The sequence below is a fragment of the Stenella coeruleoalba genome (genome assembly GCF_951394435.1).
Source record: "Stenella coeruleoalba genome assembly, chromosome: 16".
NCBI lineage: Eukaryota > Metazoa > Chordata > Mammalia > Artiodactyla > Delphinidae > Stenella > Stenella coeruleoalba.
Window position 1 is genome coordinate 938,772 of NC_137162.1, and position 18,954 is coordinate 957,725.

The following is an 18,954-nucleotide window of genomic DNA, read 5'->3' on the forward strand; positions in this document are numbered from 1 at the left end:
GGTTTTATGTGCAGTGGGCTGTAATTATTTGGAATTGCATCATGCCTCCATCATGGTAATTACGTTTAGATTGCCCTTAAGTGACGGTAATAAAAGAAAGAGAAATCAGTCTTAAACTAATTCCCTCCCCCAGAACGTGTTCCAATAAGGCTAAAGGCCTGGACTGCAGGCCCAGCAGGAGGGGAGCAGCCGCAGCACAGCCTCCTGGGCACCGCGGCCCTGCCCGGCGGCCTGCTGACCTGACGCACGCCAGGCAGGGGCTCCTAGCAGGACACGGGAGCCCGGCAACGGTCCTGGAGTTTCTTACACCTGAGAAATTCCACGCAGTTGACAGAAACATCAGAAGCATTTGTGTTTTTCTCAATAAGATTTTCCTTCTGTTAATTTATGGAGATGAGAGGAAAATGAACAAGCCCTGAAAACTCATACGTCATCAGACCCAGCGGAGCACACACTCGGGCAATTCCATGGAGCAGAACGGGGCCCCCAGGAAGGCCAGCACCCCGGGGCAGGGGTCACCTTGTCCCAGCAACACGCCGCTCTAGTCGAGACATCGGGGTCTAACCCAGAGACCCCCCAACCTTCTCCGCCCAGAGACGCACTCCCCCCTCTGCCTGCGGATGACAGTGAGGCCGCCTGGAATTGGGTCTGAGGAGGGCTCAGTGCCCCCGGCCGGCACCGGCCAGCACCTCGGGGGGCACAGCAAGCACATGGGGTGTGCAGGGAGGTGGGAACCACAGCTGAGGTCCCCACACCTGCCCCCCCCCACCACCCACAGGTCAACCTCAGCCCAAGCTTCACAGCCGCCTGGGCCCTGGTGGGAAGAGAAATGCGGGGAGACCCCCAGACACGCCGCGGCCTCTGGGGAGGGAGCCCGCACAGGGCAGAGCCTGAGGGCCAGGGCGGCAGCGGGCAAGCCGGGAACGCAGAGGCTCCCGCCCACGTGCCGGGCACCTTCTCCGGAGGAAGCAGTGGGGCCCCCTCTGCCCACCCAGGAAGACACGGTGACTGTCACAGAAGGCTCCTCTTCGGGAGAGCACAGCTCCTAGATGACAGATGCCGGGAGCCTCCAGTGACCCCAGCTCCGAGGGCACAGGTGGAGTGAGAGGACCCCGAATTCTGGAGTCATTGGCAAGTGACGAGAGGATGAGGGACAGCTGGGGGCTGAGCGAGTCCCTGGGGCGACGGGGGCCGCGCGCTGGGCGTCCAACCACGAGCCAGGTCACCCAGGTGCGTCCCAGTCCTTGGCGGGGGGCGCGGAGTGGGAACTCCGTCCCAGGCACCAGGCGTCCCCTGGGTGGGCAGCGGCCTGGGGGAGCACCTCGAGGGAACGGGCGGGTTCGGGAAGAGCAGAGGCCCGCCTGCCATCCCTGCCGCCTGCCAGTCCCAGGCCACGGGCTCGCCTTGGCACCTGCCGCGGCTCAGGACTCCAGTGGCAGTTAAAGGGGAGAGCTGCAAAGATACTTAACTGCTCAAAGGGCTGCCTCAAGTGCTCCCCGCCCAGCCCCACGCAGGCCCGGGCCCAGCACTGCCCACCAGCCACCCAGCCCCTGCGCTGATCTGGGCGAGGCTGGCTTCGTGGCCGTCCCCGGCAGCCCTGCCTTCTCTGCCAGGTGCGTGGACCCTGGACGTCAGCAGGGGCGTCAGGGTCCCTCCTGCAGAGCAGCGGCTGACATGCCAGAGCCTCTTCCTCGGCCCGTTCAGGGCTGTCCCCAGCGGGCCTCTGTAAGCTGGCTCTCCCGCTCTTAAGATGCCCGCGTCGGGGGAGAGGCCGAGACCCTATCTGTGGCGCTGCAGTCCCCGCCCCTGGTCTCCCCACAGCTTGTGCCGTTTTCACCGGGGTCCCTGGTTGCTCTCAGGCCAGGGCCAGTGCCGGCTCCCATGCTGCCTGCAGGGGAGCAAGGGTGAGTCTGGATCGGGATGGGCCAGGAGACCGACACTGATGGCCTCTGAAACTGACTTCTCAGCCCTCGCCCTGATCCGGGGAACCCTGGGCCGGCCTCCTGCTGGACATGTCCACTGGCCAACGTCCCGGGAGGACTGCAGGACTCACGGGCTCGGCCGCACTCATGGAAGGCTGAGAACGGAAGCTTCCGGAGCCTTCTAGCCACACCCTCCTCCAATCTTGGACGCAGAGCAGAGGGGAGCAGTGCCCAGGGGCAGGGGCAGCGGCGGGCGGGGCGGGAGGCGGGCCCCTGACACCGCGTCCTTGGCCGGGGACGCGGCCCATCCTTCAAGGCACCGGCCACCTTTCCTCCACTGCAGGATCGGGTCATAAAGCAAGTTAATAAAGTTGCGGCCTTGCTGAAATCGGCTCCCAGTGCCGCAGGAGGGGCGGCTCCACAGAGTCACGGCGGGCAATCCTCGACCAAGAAGACCTGCCCCGTGGGGTTTTGGGGGCCGTGTGGAAACGCAGCTGTGAGGAGGGGCCGCCCGGCTCTCAGTCTCACCCCCGAATGCTTCAGTCACGGGTCACTTCCTACTGCGAGTCAACAGGCCCCGAAAGGGAAGGTGATCCAGTCTGGATCAACACCTGGACTACACAGGTTACGAGACTCCAAACACGCTGGTCGTGAGAGTATTCGCTGAAAATCCCAGAATCCAAAATTGTGTGTGCAGCGTAACGGCTACATAAAAATAACTAGACAAAAATGCACTAAAACCCAGAGGAAACACATGCACGCTTCCTGACTGTGTCTGAGCAGAGGGTGAGAAGTAACCCCGCACTTCCCTCTGCTGAAGCGCACAGGGTGGGGGCACCGGCTCCGAGTATGCAGCTGCGCCTCTCTGGCCACACCCAAGGCTTTGCCAGGGAAGAGCCCGGGGCTCACTCAGCACCCTGGGGATGGGGAGAGCCCCCCGAGTGCCACTGTCCCAGCACGCCCGAGCTCTCTGTTCGGGTTGCATCACTGGCCAGATCGACCTGCTCACGCTGAGGTTTGCTGCGAGGCCCCTGGCGCACCCCAGGCCCCAGATGAACAGGTTAGGGTTTTTCTACCTCTCTGGGGGAAGGTTCCTTTGCCTGGAAACGATGATGGTTAGAAAATTTACCTACTGATGTAACGGTAAACACCACGGGCTCTCCCAGCCCTCATCTAAGACCACGCAGATGAACCCACGTGGGTTTTAGAACCTCCCAGGACAGAATACTGGAGCATGACGGCAGCCGGGGGATCCCCACTGTGAAGTATGAAGATTTCACGTCCTAAATCCCACCTGAAAGTAAACGCACTAGTACGAGTGTGGCCGGCGGGGCCCCGACGTACCTCGGGGAAGTAGTCCTGCGGAAACTTCTCTTTCTCCAGCATGGGCGTGCTCTCCAGCGTGTCTGAGTAGATCTCCTTACCAGTGACTTTTTTATACTTCTTGGCTAGGAAAGAGCAGAAGAAGGACCCGGGGGTAACTTCAGTTCTTCTCCCCCTCCCTCCAGCTCAGGGCCACGTGGGGTCTCGCATCCCACCCGGGCAGTGCTGTGGAGGCGAGGGAGGGCCCAGGAGGCAGACCCGACGAGGGCCACGCCCCCAGGCAGGGCAGCTGCTCCCGGGGACGCCGTGGCTCGTGCATTCCCATCCCTGGACCTGGAATCTGACACGGGGTGTCATTACCCGCTCCAAGCTCCCGGCCTGCGGATTTACAGGGGCTAATTGGCATCCTCTGAGCAAAGTGCGACTGCATTTAAAAGGGCCGTGGAGTTACCGTCCACTCACACTTAAGACGAATTCATTTAATAACATGGATTTCCTCCTTGCATCCAGCCAACATCACTCCTAACCAGGGAAGGGGAGTCCTTACGTGAGACGGGGGAAAGGGATGAAGGCCAGGCACTCTGGGCCACCCGCCCTGTCCAGTGTCCCGCGGGCTCTCCCCGCATCTGGCTGACGCCCCGCACACAGGGCCTGGCCTGGTCCTTTCACACCCAGACCTGGGATCGTTCCTTTTCAGAGACCACCGTGGAGTTTAATGCACAAATGTGTTTATTCCTCAAACTCTTACTTGTCTGGTGGGTGGGAAGGCTGTCAGCCTCCCCACGAGATGCCGGCAGAGAGCCCAGGCAGCGGGGGGCCTGCTGAGACCGCCACGGGGAGACCCCAGCCCAGGCGGTCACCAGACTGCCCCCACCGGCTGCCGGAGCATCACCTGTCCCCTGCTCCCGGGCCAGGACACTGGGGTGAGGGTCCTGGGGTGTGTGGAGATCCATGGTGTTTGGGACGAAGGACGAGCTGTCCCGTCAGAGTGTCTGTGGAGGCCCTGCTCCGCGTCCCACAGGCAGCCCCGCCTGCAGTCTCTGGGCTGCCGGCCCCCACGGGCCCACTGACACACAGACAGCACGTGACGTGGGCCCCTCCCCCAGGACGGAGCTGCGCTGTACCCACTGCTCCTCTGACCTGGCTCCCAAACCACGGAGACGAGCCTCAGATGACAGGTGCAGCTGGCTCTGAGGCTACCCTCCCACCCCCGGGTTTGCCCATCGGGGGAAACGCAGGCGAACCCACGAGCCAGGAGGCTGGTGCCTGGGAAGGTGGGCACAGGCCAGTGTAAACTAATAAGGCACGAAGCCACGACCCACTCATAACACCCACCTGCGGCGGGAAATGACGCAGGAGTGTTAACCACACGAGGCACTTCCTGTAGCCACCCACCCATCTCCGGGGAAGGACAGCGTTTATCAAACCACCCCGCACAGCCGGCACCAGGGTGGCAGGGGGGCGGGGGGAGTGCTGTCTGCGGGGCACACCTGCCGTCACCGGCACGTCGCGTCCAGCTCCCCTTCGCGAGGCGGACAGGCCACCCCGGCCCCAGAGCGGGGCAGCTGACCGCTCCTGCTGACGGCAGGCCTGTCCCGCACAGACCACCCGGGGCGCCAGGCTGGCAGGCGGCTGCGGCCTGCTGTGTGCACCCACCCGCCTCGCCCCTCCCTCCACCCCACCCGGGCCTCCAACTCCCCTCCTGGGCCCTCCCTGCACCAGTGGGCACCAGGACGTCCACTGAGTGCCGTGGGGCCCGGCCAGAAGCTGAGGACGCGGACATGGGACGCAGACACGACCCGCAGAGTGGGCCTGGGCATGAGGCGGGGAGATGGACGTGGGTTAGGACATGGGACGTGGATACTCCCCGAGTGTGGAGGACAGGAGGGTGTCACCTGGGGGGCGGTCAGGGGAGCCCCGGAGCAGGGCGGAGCTGAGCCTGAAGGAGGAGTGAGGGGTGGCCCTGGGCCCCCACGAGGCCTCTGAGGAGGGTGAGGGCCGGGCGGAGGTCCAGCCTCTGGCAGCGGCTGCCTCTGCCGGGTCCTAGGGACGCCCCTCCTCCCGACATCCGGGCTCGTCCCTGGGAGGCGCCGAGCTGCTGCTGGGGCCACGCGGGCCCACCGTCTGGGCGCCCTGCAGGGGGTTCTTTATCCCTCCTTCCTACCCCCTTTGCTAACCGCCAGTATCGCCTGGACCTGAGAATAAAGCAAGTTCTTTCTAAAGGTCTGCTCAGGATGGGAATCCTCGTAGCAAAGGCTGAATCACCCCAACAGCCCACTGGGGGCATCGGGTCATGAGCTGCAGAGGGGTGGACGCCCCCCCAAACGGACAGCCTCGGGACGCATGGATGCCCACAGGGCAGACGCACCAGCCCTCGGTGAGCCAGGCGGGCACAGGTGCAGGACCAGCCCTGAGGCATGGGCAGCCACCTGCAGGCTCCTGGGAATGAGGACAGGGCAGGGGCTGCTGCAGCAGCAGGCAGCTCTGCTGAGATGAAACCCCAGTTCCCTTGAGGAAAGAGAAGGAGACTGGGGCGGGGGGGGCGGGGGGGGGCGGGGGGGGCGGAGGAGGCGGGTGGGGCGGAGGAGGCCTCTTTCTTAAAAATGAGCCTGTATTTGTAGAGCAGTTTGGGGATTACAGAAACTGAGCTGCAAGTGCAGAGTTCCCATCCGCCCCCCGAACAGCTTCCCAGCATCTCGTGTTGGTGGGCTCGTACGCGCTAGGGGTCCCGACAAACGCACGACGCCATGTATCCACCGCTGCAGGGGCACGCAGAGCACTTCCACGGCCCCAACCCCCCTGCTCCACCTGTCCGTCCCTCCCTCCCCCAGCGCCTGTCAACCAGCCACGCTTCTACTGTCTCCATCCTTTCCTCAGTCGTTGGCCACGTACTGCAGGCGGCCTCCTCCGGTGGGCTGCTTTCCGTCGGAACACACATTTTAGGTTCCTCCTAAAAGGTTCCTCCCTGAGTTTTTGTATCTTGATAGCTCAGTTTGTTTTACTGCTGAATAACATTCCCTTGTCTCTGGACCACAGCTTGTTTATTTGTTCATCTGTGAAGGACATATTCTGGTTACTTCTAGTTTTTGCTAATTACGAATAAAGTTGCTATAAACATTGCTGTAAAGGTTTTTGTGCAGACATTAGTTTTCAACTCATTTGGGTAAATGCCAAGGGATGTGTAAGAGTATGTCTAGCTTTGCAAGAAATTGCCAACCTGTCTTGCAAAGAGGCTGGACGGTTCTGCATCCCACCAGCAGTGAGTGAGAGCTCCTGTTGCCCCATGTCCTCGCTAGCATGGCGTTGTCAAGTTTTCAGATTTTAGCCATTCTCATAGGTGTGTAGTGGTTTTAATTGTTGTTTTAATTTGCATTTCCCTGGTGACATATGATGTTGAATATCTTTTCATCATGTTTATTTGCTATTTGTATATCTTCCTGGGTGAGATGTCTGTTCAAATCCTTAGCTCACTTTTAAATTGGGTTGCTTTCTTATTGTTGAATCTTAAGAGCTCTTTGTATATGTTGGATAACAGTCCTTTATCAGGTGTGCCTTTTGCAAATATTTTCTCCCATCTCTGGCTTGTCTTCTCATTCTCTTAACAGTGTCTTTTGCAGAATGTAAGTTTTTCACTTTAGTAAAGTCCAACTTAAAATTATTTCTTTCATGGATCATGCTTTTGGTGTTGCATCTAAAAAGTCATCACTGCACCCAAGATTCCCCTACATTTTCTCCTATGTTATCATCTAGGAGTTTTACAGGTTCACATTTTACATTTAGGTCTATGATCCATTTTAAGTTTTTGTGAAGGTGTAAGGTCTGTGACTAGATTCCTTTTTGTGTGTGTGGATGTCCGGCAGGTTCCAGCACCACGTGTTGAGAAGAGTCTCTTTGCTCTGTTTTGTTCCCTTTGCTCATGTGTCAAAGATCAGTTGACTGTATTTGTGTGGGTCCATTTCTGGGCTCTGTCTTCTGTGCCATTGATCTGTCTGACTCTTCTTTCACCAACACCACACCGTCTTGATTGCTGTAACTTTATAGAAAGTCTCGACGTTGGGTAGTGTCAGTCCTCCGATTTCACCAACACCACACCATCATGATTGCTGTAACTTCATAGAAAGTCTCGATGTTGGGTAGTGTCAGTTCTCCGACTTTGTTCTTCTTCTTCAATATTGTGTTGGCTCTTCTGGGTCTTTTGCCTCCACATAAACTTTAGGAATCAGTTGGTCAATATCCACAGAATAACTTGCTGGGATTTTGAATGAGCTTGTGTTGAATCTATGGATCAAGTTGGGAAGAACTTGACAATACTGAGGCTTCCTACCCATGAACATGAACTATCTCTCCACTTCTTTGGGTCTTTTTTGATTCCTTCAATCAGATTCTGTAGTCTTCCTCATGTAGATATTATACATATTTTGTCAGATTTATTCCTAAGTACTTCTTTTTATATGTGTGCTAAGGTAAATGATATTGTGTTTTTAATTTCAAATTCTACCTGTTCAATGCTGGTATCGAGGAAAGCCACTGACCACCCACCGCTGCAGGGGCACGCAGAGCACTTCCACGGCCCCAACCCCCCTGATTATGATTATTAACCTCATATCCTGCAACCTTGCTTACTGGTACCAGTTTTTGTTGCTACTGTTGGTGGTGGTGGTTCCTTGGGATTTTCTATGTAAACATGTCACCTAAGAATTAAGACAGCCCCTTCCCATCAATAAGCCTTTAATTTCCTTTTTTTTTGTCTTATTGTATTAGCCAAGATTTCCAGTATGATGTTGAAGAGAAATGGTGAGAGTGGCCATCCCTGCCTTGTTACTGACCTTGGTTTCTCACCATTGATTCTGATGTTAGTGGAGAATCTCTGTAGATATTCTCTATTGAGTTGAGGAAGATCTCCTCTATTCCTAGTTTGCTGAGAGCTTTTATTATAAATGGGTGTTGGATTTTATCAGATGCTTTTTCTATATCTATTGATATAATCGTGTGATTTTCGTCCTTAGCCTACTGATGTGACGGATTACATTAACTGATTTTTTGGACGCTGAATCGGGCTTGCATACCTGGGATGAATCTGAATTGGTCATAGTGTATAATTTTCTTATACATTGTTAGTTTTGAGTTGCTAATATTATATTGAGGAATTTGCATTTTCTGTTCATGAGAGATACTGGCCTATAGTTTTCCTTTTTTGTAATACCTTTATGTAGTTTTGTTATTAGGGTAAGGCTGGCCTCATAGAATGAATTAGGAAGTTTTCCCTCTGCCTTTATTCTCTGGGCGAGATTGTAGAGAATTGGTATAATTTCTTCCTTAAATGTTTGGTGGAATTCACCAGGGAAACCATCGGGCCTGATGTTTTTAGAAGGTTATTACTTATTGATTGAATTCCTTTCAATAGACAAAGGCCCATGCATACCATCTAGTCCTCCTTGAATGAGTTTTGGTGGATCGTATCTTTCAAAGAAGTGGGCCATCTAAGTTATCAAATCTATAGGCATAGACTTGTTCACAATATACCTTTATCATCCTTTTAATGCCCACAGGATCAGTACTGATGACCCCTTTCTCATTTCTAATACTAGTCATTTGTGTCTTCTCTTTTTCTTGGTTAGCCTGGCTAAAGGTTTACCAAGTTTATTGATCTTTTCAAAGCACTAGCTTTTGGCTTCTTTGCTTTTCTCTCGTGAGTGTCTCTGTTCAATTTCACTGACGTATAGGCTCCAATTTTATTATTTCCTTTCTTCTGCTTATTTTGGACTTCATTGGCTCTTCTTGTTTTCTCAGGTTGCACAGGAAGGCTAGAGGAGGTGCAATCGGCTATCTCCCTGCCCCGTGGGTTAGGCCCTGATCAGACCCCAGTGGGCTGGGCTCAGGGTTTCCCTGCGGGCAGGCCTTTAAGAAGAACAGAGCTGTCTGGGCACACTTCACAACAGCTACTCTCCCCTCCCCTGCCAGAAAGGTCTGGGGATTTTTCTCTCATCTTCGGCGTGAGAACCTGGTTAGCTTCCAGGAGGTAAAGCCCGCGACAGCGCAGGCCCTGAGCCCGGGTGCGCGTCCCCTGCCAGCTGCCCAGGCTCGGCCTGTCTTAGTGTCCTGACCGTGCGGTGCTCTCTGCTCAGTGGGCTCTGACTCTCTGGGCCCGTCTGTCTGTCTCCCCGGTTTGGGGGGCAGCAGTTTGCCCTGTGACCTTGCTCCTCTGAGGGACCTGAGAAGAATCACCCATTTTCAGCTTGTTTGGATTGTCTCTCCTGAGGACTGAGTGACAGCTTCCAAGCTCATCACGTGCTGGACCAGACACTGGAGTCCCTTTCATCCCTTTTCAGCTCAAGTTTCTAAGTAGGAACACATTTGTTAAAATTCAGGCTGTTTCTTTTCAAAAGTTGATTCAAACTTCACAAACCTGGATTGCTTTTGCTGTAGTTCAATTCCAGGCAGAAGTGCGAGCCTCGAAGAGCCGGGGCTGTGGAGCGGGGGCCGGCGGCCCACGCCTGCCTGAGACCCCGGCCTCGCCCGCGCTGGGGATCCGTCGGCAGCAACACCTGCCACGCCACGCCCCGGGGTGTCTTCAGACTCGACACAGCCTCCCGCCAGGTTCGCCTGCTCAGGGCACAGCCGCTGCCCATCTTATAATGGTTCTTGTCACTGGCAGCGTGGAGGTTTCGCTAGAGTCAAATAAATGTACCTCGAAGGCACAGCTGTAAATAAGCTGTGTGCTAGCCAGGTACTTTCGGACGAGTTTGATTTAGTAATAAAATACGTCTGCAAATGGTTACTTGGAAGAAGGAAAAGTTCAGCAGACGTGGCACCTGTGGGGCCTGAGGTGCAGGTTTATTAGAAGTGCAAGCCGTTCTGTTTCAGCTTCGTCTGGAGCCGCTGTGTCTGCACAGCCCCTCTGCTCACAGCTCCGCAGCCCGAGGACAGGACACTTGACGTCCAGTGTCTGCAAGGGTCATGGGAAGAGCGGCCCCGGCCCCGGCTCTCGCCAGGTCTGCTGGGCCACTCCAAGCTCCTCGGCAGGAAAGGCAGACGCTGCGTCTCGAGAGCAGAGAAAGCTCAGGCTACAGGGCCGGTGAACATCACCTGCTGGCTGGGACCCTGTTCTCAACGCTGATGGAATCACCGCTTCCCAACCTGGAGAGTGCGAGCCGTCTCCCGAGTGAGTGGTGGTAATGAACCTGAACAAACCGACACAATCAGCCGCTCCCACAGTTACCTCACCGCGGGAGGCATCTCAGATTAATGCGACCTGGCTCAACAGCCCAAGTGGAGCTCAGACGGGTTTACATGTAACATGAAGAGACAACCCTGCGTGGAAGATAAATGCACACGCATCCCGCAGACTGACTGGAGCAGGGACGGCAACTCCTCAGATCAGGGGACAGACTCACACGCCCTCGTGTCATGAGCATCTTAGGTGACTCTTCTCAGTACAGACACACAGCGTTTACCCACTAAACACGGGGCTACATTTTCTAGCTCTGCCACAAACATATGCTCTCGCCCATTTTCTTCTGAAATATGCTACCCTCCAGTTGTGTTTTTCATTTTTTTTACTTTCTCACGTTCGACAGGTACACAGACACAAAACACTTCCCTCTCCTCTTGACTGTATTATAGGAAAGCTAGAGTCACCCGCCAGAGCCGTGAGGGGTGGCAGAGGTGCGGGAACGGGCTGGGACGGCCGCGGGCGGGGCGGGACGGGGAGGGGGAAGCCGCCCAGCACAGGCCGGCCACCTCGGCCTCAGAGAAGCCAGAAAGCAGGTGTCCTCACGATTCCCTGCTTAGTGACTGCGCAAACCCCTCGATCAGACCCAGACCATGCGGTGCTCTCGCAGGAACACTGGGTGGGAGGGGCCAGGAGAAGCCAGACTAGCGGGCAGGGGGTCGGGGGTCCACCAAGATGGAGAATCCCAGAAGACAGCAGAGCACACATGGAGTCTTACCTTTAAAGTCAAACTGGGAGATGTTTTTTAAGGATTCGTGAAGAAAGTAAAAGCTTCCTAGTGCCTGTAGAGCAAACAGAGACATGGAGTGAGGCCAGCACGGGAGCGTTTCTAAAGCAGTCCTGAGCGGTGACTAGGAAGCTCTGTGGGTGAGAAAAAGAGTTCAGCTCACTGCAGCCCAATCACAGCCCCCAAACTCAACAGTCAGCCGCAGACACTTCCCGACCCAGGACGCCAGGAGCGCCGGCCCCAGCCAACCCCGAGTAGGCATCTCCCCTGTGGACGCACCCGCCCCGCCCCCTGCCGCCTCCCGTCTGCTGCAGGGTCCAGTGGTCCAGAGGGCGAGGGTCGGGGCAGAGTGGGTGGCTCCTGAGTGAGGACACGGCTCCGTTCCGGGCAGCACAGCCTCGCCGTGGCTCCCCCTGCCCCTCGGCGGGCCAGCCGCCCGCTGCCCGGTCCCATCCCTGCTCATCCTTCAGGACTGAGCTGCGACCTCAGAGCCTCCGGAGCCACCGGCCCTGCCCATCCACGATCGACAGCCCGAGCGGCCACGGAGCGCCCGCCGGTGCCAGGAGCTGCTCTGGGCGATGAGTCGGCCCTGCTCGCCCCCCTCAGGAAAAGGCCAAAGTGCAGGGACCGGGCTGCGGTGGGGATGGGGCATCTGGCGCCAAAAGTCACTTGTTTACCTGGGATTCATACTTAACCGGGTGTGTGTGTGCGCGTGTGTAGTTACACATCTTTTTCGTGTGTATCCATGTGTGTGACGGGGACTCAGGCATGTGGTCAGTGCCGACAGGCTCCCCACGGCGCAGGCACAAAGTAAACGGAGCGCACACGCTGCTTGCCAGACTCACCCATCGGGTCTCTGCCCCGAATCCTCTCTGAGAGGATCTGGGCACCTTGGCGCACACACCCGAGGACGAGCCTCCGCTCTCTGTTCTGACCGCGGACAGTCAAGGCCCCTCCAAGAAGAGGGACGTGGGCAGTACTGGACCCTGGAAAGCTGCAGGACCACACCCACGAGCAAACGGATGTCTTCCCGTTTGCTTGGGTAAAGAAAGCACTCAGGAAATGCGTAAGTAAATAACGCAATTGCAAAGATTTGAGCTATTGCCTCATTGGATGTGATAAAGCTAACATGATATTAAGAAGTTTACAGTAAATAAATGGAAAATCAATTGCCAAGCCAGGTGCAGAGCTGTAACTCACAGAGTCAGAAAATCCATAATTAGCTCTAATGAATATTTCAAGTCAAAGTTCAACTCAACTTTTTCAACGTCTGACCGACTCCATCGATACAGTTCAGGGCCCATTTGTCACAGGCTGTGAGGACAGGTGGCGGGAAGCAGCCTGCCGACGGGACGCCGGCTCGCGGGTCCTCTGACCCCGCACCTGTCAGCAGTGTGTTCGTCATGTCTCAGAGTATTGACTCCTTGCCTGTTTTGCTAGAAACAATTAAAATACTTTTTACATATTTATAAACCTGACTGTCAAGAGTGCTTATTAATTCTCCATTAGCGAAATGCAGTCCAGCCGCTCCTGTGTCCCCGGAGCAGCAGACACAGGGCGGGCGCCCTGACCTCTGGCAGCAGGATGGCCTCAGGGGCGGCCTCACCCCGCGGCTACGGGGACCCAAGGCCAGAGTTCTCGCGACAGGGCTCTGAAGGGGTGCTGGGTGTGGACCGGATCCGGCCCGTGTGGCTCCTGGTCCCACCTGCCCGGCTCCACTGGATCCTCGAGGGTCTGCAGTGCTGCGAAGCCAGTCCCCTGCCTGGAGCAGGTTGGCTAACGGCTGACGGGACCACAGGCCACACCTGGGCGCTCGTTCGCCTGCGGGAGCTGAGCTCTGAAAGCTGCAGGCCGCTCTGCAGATACACAGAGCCAGGGCACGGGATGGGGCCGTAGGCAGATGTCCCCGACGCTGGACAGGAAGCCACGTATCCGCAGACGTCGGCGAAGTGTGGATTTGCGAAGGGCACCACGGACGGAGCCGCCGCCCACCCGCTGCGGGCCAGGGACTCACCGGCAAAAGCTACTGCTTGGAAACACCCCTCCACCTTCTATTTGCAAACGGATCAGACATTCATTAACCGATCATTTCTGCGCCGATGTTAGCGGCCCAGGTACATGTTAGCCCTCGGCCCCCACGTCCAGTTGGCTTTCAAACAGTTCCGAACCCTCAAGTCAAATCGACTGAGCAGGAAGGGGCACAGGAGCGAAGTGTTCTTCTCCGGATGCAATGAAAGAGGAAACCATACACGTGCTTCTCGCACACGACCCCAAGGCGCTAACAGTGCCCCTGAGGGCACCGTGGGAACAAGAAGGCCGGGTCTCAGCTCCCAGGGCGCCTGCAGAAGGGAGCTTCCCTCCTCCAAGTCCCAGGGAACTCCCACCGCCATCCCCCAGGCAGGGGGCTCCCCGAGAAGCCAGCTGCTGCATTCTAGGACAGGAGAGGGCGAGCCAGGGGGTCACACACAGCCTAGGGCCAGGGAATCTGCCCATCGGGAAGGCCAACTGCCTTTAAATGCAACACAGCTCCTCCCGGAAGGCACTGCATTACACTGTTTCTACGGATAAAGCATTTTCAACATGTCATTTTTTAAAAAAATAAAATAAATGCATCTGAGAAGACGATAAAAACTTCCTAAGACACAGCTGATAACTGATGCTCAAGCCTGCAGCAACCACAGGTCGGGAGCTGCTCTGCGTTAGCATCGATGGGCGGGGATGGCTCACGGCTGGAAAGGCCCCTTGGTTCGGAGGTTATGATGAACCCCTGACATGTCACCTGCTCCGTCCTGGGGAGCAGACAGCGCCCCGTGGACACAGGGCCCCCAAAGGAGGTACGGCCCTGCGTGTGCACACGCGCTGTGGCGTCAGGGAAGCAGCTGTGCTCAGCTCAGCACTGACATTCCAACAGGATCAGACGCAAACATCTCCACCCTCGGAGAACAAAGTTCAGGACACGAGAGGCTGTGATGGGGACCCTGCCATGGGGAGTGATGGGATGTGGCTGTGATGGGGACCCAGCCCTCATAACATGGGGGACCTGCAAGTTCTGAGTACACAGCCATGGGGAGACGCACAGCTCCACGGCCTCACAGCGAGTTTACATCCAGGGGAAGCCGTGCATAAACACACACACAGAGCTCTCTCTCGGAAGCCGGGGCTCTCAGGACACACGCACGGGAAGGCAGGCGGCGCTGCCAGAAACACCAACAGACCCAGCGACCAAATGCCTAACAAGGTGAAGACACACTCGTGCTCCAGCCCTGCAGTGCAGCGCTGCGCAGCAAGGAGAACAAGCAAACCACGCCGAAAACCACACAGGGGCTTCGCGATGTTGAGAGACGGAAGCTCCTGCACCCTCACAGGGCGTGGCGCCCAGGTAACAGACACGGTCAAAAGAGTGCGTTTAAACAGAACGAAGGAATAAAGAGATCGGCACAGAAGTCAGCATGGGGGTTGTGGGGGGAGCAGGGCACGAAGCAACTGCTCTAGAAAGGCCTTAGGTTGTGTGGGGGCTTCCAAGGCGTCCGCTGTGCTGGGCACTCCCAACGCAACTGTCCCCCCAGAGGTGGCTGCCATCCTCAGTGTCGGTGACCAAGGTCAAGGGCACCCCTGGAAGGGCTCAGAGCCTTCACCAACTTTATCTGCACCATCGTACCCACTCCCTCCTCAGGAACTTGTTTTGATGACTGTAGCTTTGTAGTACAGTCTTAAGTCAGGGAGTCTGAGCCCTCCAGCTCCATTTCTTTTCCTCAACATTGCTTTGGCTAAGGAACTTGTTTTATTTTCCATTCAAAGTTCTATTTGAGAAACGTTTGATGTTGCAACATGTAACATTAGCTTATTTTTAATGCTATAAGATCCAATATACAATAATACTGAAAGTTATTTATCCAGTTTTGCTGTTGGACATGAAGACTGCTTCCAAAGTTTTCACTATTAGAACCAATACTAAAACGAACATTGCACAGTGTCCTTGAGCACATGGGAGACATACACACCCGCGTGCATTAAATGTGCATGTACGTGTACGTGACACGCGGCTGGGGCTTCTGGGTCACGGTGGATGGGCATCTTCCACACAGGTTTCTACACGGCGCCCAGCAGCGCCTGCTGCCCCACACCCTCGCCAGGACCTGGTGCCGGCACACCTGGATCTCTGCCAGCCGACTGGGGTGAAATTACACATCACTGTCATCTTATTTGCATTTTCCTTAGACTCGTGCAGCTGAGCACCTCTTTTTAAGAGGAGTGGAAACTTGGGTTTCTCCTGTGAACACCTTATTCTTATCCTTTGCTTATTTTCTATTTCCCTTGTCTACTACTGGTATTACAGAGAATTCCCCCACTCCTTGTGGCTTACCTAGTCAGTTTTTTATGGTATCTTCCATGAAATGAAAGCCTTTATTTTTAAGGTAGTCAAAGTAGCCGACATAGTCCTTTATGGTTTCGCTTTTATGTCTTGTTTGGAAACAGTTCCCTAGTCTGATCCCACAATGAGTCTCAATATTCCACGTAGAACGTGTAAGGTTGTTTCTTTCCCATTTAGGTTTTTACAATAACAGGGACTTACTCGTGGGTATGGCGCAAGGGGAGATCTAGCGTTACTTCATTCCACATGGAATTCCACACTGTCCGGCTTCCCCTTTACGTATGTGACGACTCATTTACCACATCTCCATCCGTTTGGGGATCTGTTCTCTGGGCTCTCGGTTCTGTTCCATTGGTCTATTTCTAACAGCACTTTTTCCTAGTTTAGCTTTATAATAAGTCTTGATATTTAGTAGCATAAATAAATGCCCCGTTTTGCCTTTCTTCACAATTGCTTCTGTGATTTGGGGCCCTTTATACTTGCATATAAAACTCCAGAACAACGGCCAGATTACACCCGAAACATCCTGCTGGAGTTAGGATCACACACACAGATCGACTCGGGGACAGCTGACGTCTTGGTGATACTACTCAGTCTTCCTGCCCATAAACATGACATATCTTTAACCACATTGAGGTCTGGCTTCTGGATGGTAAAGCAGCCAGTTGCTTTAAGAGACTTTAAAATGTTAAGCCAGTCTTGCGTTCTTGGCATCGGCCTGGCTTGATCACGATGCCCATGTTCACACCTCGCTGGATTCTGTCTGCTGTGCCGTGTCCAGGGTGTTGCCTGTTCCCTGGTCTCTGTCCTCACCACCCGGTGAAATCGCTAAGCCAGGTCTTCGTGCCGGCCCAGCTGCAAACCCACAGGAGACCTTCTGGGACCCTGAGCTTCCCAGCAACATGGGACCTGTCCTCCTGTCACCGACCCGTCCTCCTGCACGGGCCTTCCTTTTGGGTGTCAGGACACCACTCTCGGCCTCCCCGGGGTCTCTTCCCCAGCTCCACGTGGCAGCAGCCATCAGCTCACCCTGCAGCGCCTGCCCCGGAGGCCAGCCTCAGGTGCAGGGAACTCAGTCCCCACGCGACTTCCCGCAAGAGTCCAGCCTCTCCGATTCAGACATTACGGCGCCGGTCCCCCTCCTGCTCCCACCGAAAACCTCGTTCTCTCTGGACACCTCCCGCTGCTTCTCCACCACCACGTCCGCCCCAAACGTCCACTCCCCGCATGAACTCCGCGGTTACAGAAACGTGTCTCTAACCTCCCCTGCCCCACACCAGGTGGGACCCTCGTTTCCTCCACTGCTTCCCCGCCTCTCCCCCACCTGCTGCCAGGGCCACCAGGAGTCTGGCCCTGTGCTCCTCTGCTCTCCAGTCACCCCTCCTCACGACAAGCCCGCCCAGCTCACAAAGCTCTGGCCACACTGGCCCTCCCAGGCCTGGAGATGGCCAAGTTCTGCCGTCATCAAGGCATTACCTGCTGTGCCAGCTTCTTCTCACGAGAGCCTGAGGCCACAGGTTTCCATGGGAATAGAGCCCTGAGGCCGCAGGTTTCCATGGAAATGCTGCCTCCTCTGAGCAGCCCTCCCGGACTGCAGCCCCACAGAGCCCTGTCTTTCTGCAGTGCTGCCCACTCTGGCTGTGTGCTTATTCCCTTCTTTACCGGGAGTGCAGGGAGCTCCTTGAGGGTGGTCCGGTCACCTCTGAGTCCCCCGCACAAGGCCTGGCACGTGGCACGAATCCACCGGTCAGGCGAGAGAGTCGCAGAGGCGCAGGACACCCCGATGAGAGACAGGTCCACGGCTCTGGAGCCAAGGCGCAGAGTTCAAAGGGCAACTTAATGCAGCCTCTAGCGCCTCCATGAAGCTGAGCCTGACTGCAAAGAATAAGGACTTTCACCAATAAGGGGAACAACCGCTTCACAGGAGTGAAGCCCCAAGACTCCGGGCTTAAAACAATTTAATAGATGGAGTAATAAATCAAAGCAAAGTTACGATAACATTCATTAGATTATAAACAAGGATAAATGAAACAAGGCTCCTGCTTCCATCAATGCAGAGCTTCATTGATCTTCGCCGTATAATAAACTCTCGGACGGGCAGCCTAACTGGACAAGGCGGCACGACTGGACGCGTCAGCCCGCGTCACCAGCAGGCGGCCGCGGGGACGCTGCGTTGAGGTGTTGCTGCTTCTCCGAGCAGCTCTGCGACCTCAAACAGGAGCTGACTGACTCTCCACGTCAGCCTGTGGGCTAAACGCGGAAGGACGCCCCCGGACCCCCGCTGACCCTGCAGCCCCAGTCCAGGCAGCCCGCCTGCGCCAGGGACGTGCGTAATGTCATTTGGTCTCCCGCCGACTGCGGCATCTGAAGTTAATCAAATCGGTTGTCCACTGTATTCATCCACTTACGAAGTTAATGACATTCCGTTGCTGAATTAAAAAGCATTTTACAAAGCGTGCACCAGAGCGGCTGGCATGCTGTGCCCCCGGGCGCTGGGCCCCGTCACAGCCTGGCTGTGCTGTCCCCCGTTGGGCTGCCCAGTACCCAGTGCCAGCACTGCTGTCCTGACGGGGGGCAAACCGCGGCGACGGCCACTCAGCGTCCCCTGGCCCGCGACAAACCCTACCAGGGTGACATGCTGCTAACCTTTCCCAGTCGCCGCGTGAAGAGGGCTGGCGTGTCACCAGACGGCCTCGCGGGCGGGCTGCGGGGAGGGCGCATCGCCATGGCCCCGCGCTGCAAGGACGCTGGTCCCACCCCAACCTGCGCACGGCGACCTTGGGCCCAGGACAGCCCTCCCAGAGAACCCACGCACCCCACAAACCGTCCGCACCATATCGAGCCGCACTCAGGCAGCGCGAAGTCTGGCCTGAGAGCCCGAGGGCGGCGCGGGGCGTGGGGCGGTGACGGGGGCCTCGGAGGGACGGTCAGCCTCTGAGCGGGGGGCGCCATCCCCAGGACATCCTGACAGAACAGGTGGAGCCGGGGCGCTGCCCAGACAGCTGGAGGTGGGCTCTGCCATCGCCTGGGACGGGGAGGGTTCGGGAGGGAAGGCGTCCAGCTCTAGACAAGCTGGGGCTGAAGTGGCCCTAAGACACCTCAGGGGGACATCAGGCCCGGAGTCCAGGACAGACGTTTGGGCCCAGATGTCAATGGGGTGCTTGGTGTGTGGAGAGCCCCCCAGGACGGACAAGAGCCAGTGCAAAGGGCAGGGGACAGGGGGCCATCAGCAGGGACACGGCGGGTCAGCGGGGACATGGGAAGGTCAGCGGGGACACGGAGAGGTCAGTAAGCACACTGGGGGGTCAGCAGGGACAGAGGGAAGTCATGAGAACAGGGGGTCAGTGGGGACCAGGAATGGTCAGCGGGGGCCAGGCAG

The 18,954-nt window shown here is 56.5% G+C and overlaps 1 protein-coding gene across 2 annotated transcripts in view; it reads right to left on the reverse strand.

The window, feature by feature from the left end:
* Positions 1–18,954, reverse strand: part of INPP5A (inositol polyphosphate-5-phosphatase A) — a 178,104-nt gene that overhangs the window by 50,439 nt on the left and 108,711 nt on the right. For both annotated transcript variants that reach the window (XM_079900603.1, XM_079900604.1), the window contains 2 exons: positions 11,195–11,258; positions 3,267–3,370 (listed from right to left, as the gene is read on the reverse strand). In XM_079900603.1, coding sequence (XP_079756729.1) covers positions 3,267–3,370; positions 11,195–11,258 — 168 coding nt within the window. The remainder of the gene's footprint in view (positions 1–3,266; positions 3,371–11,194; positions 11,259–18,954) is intronic.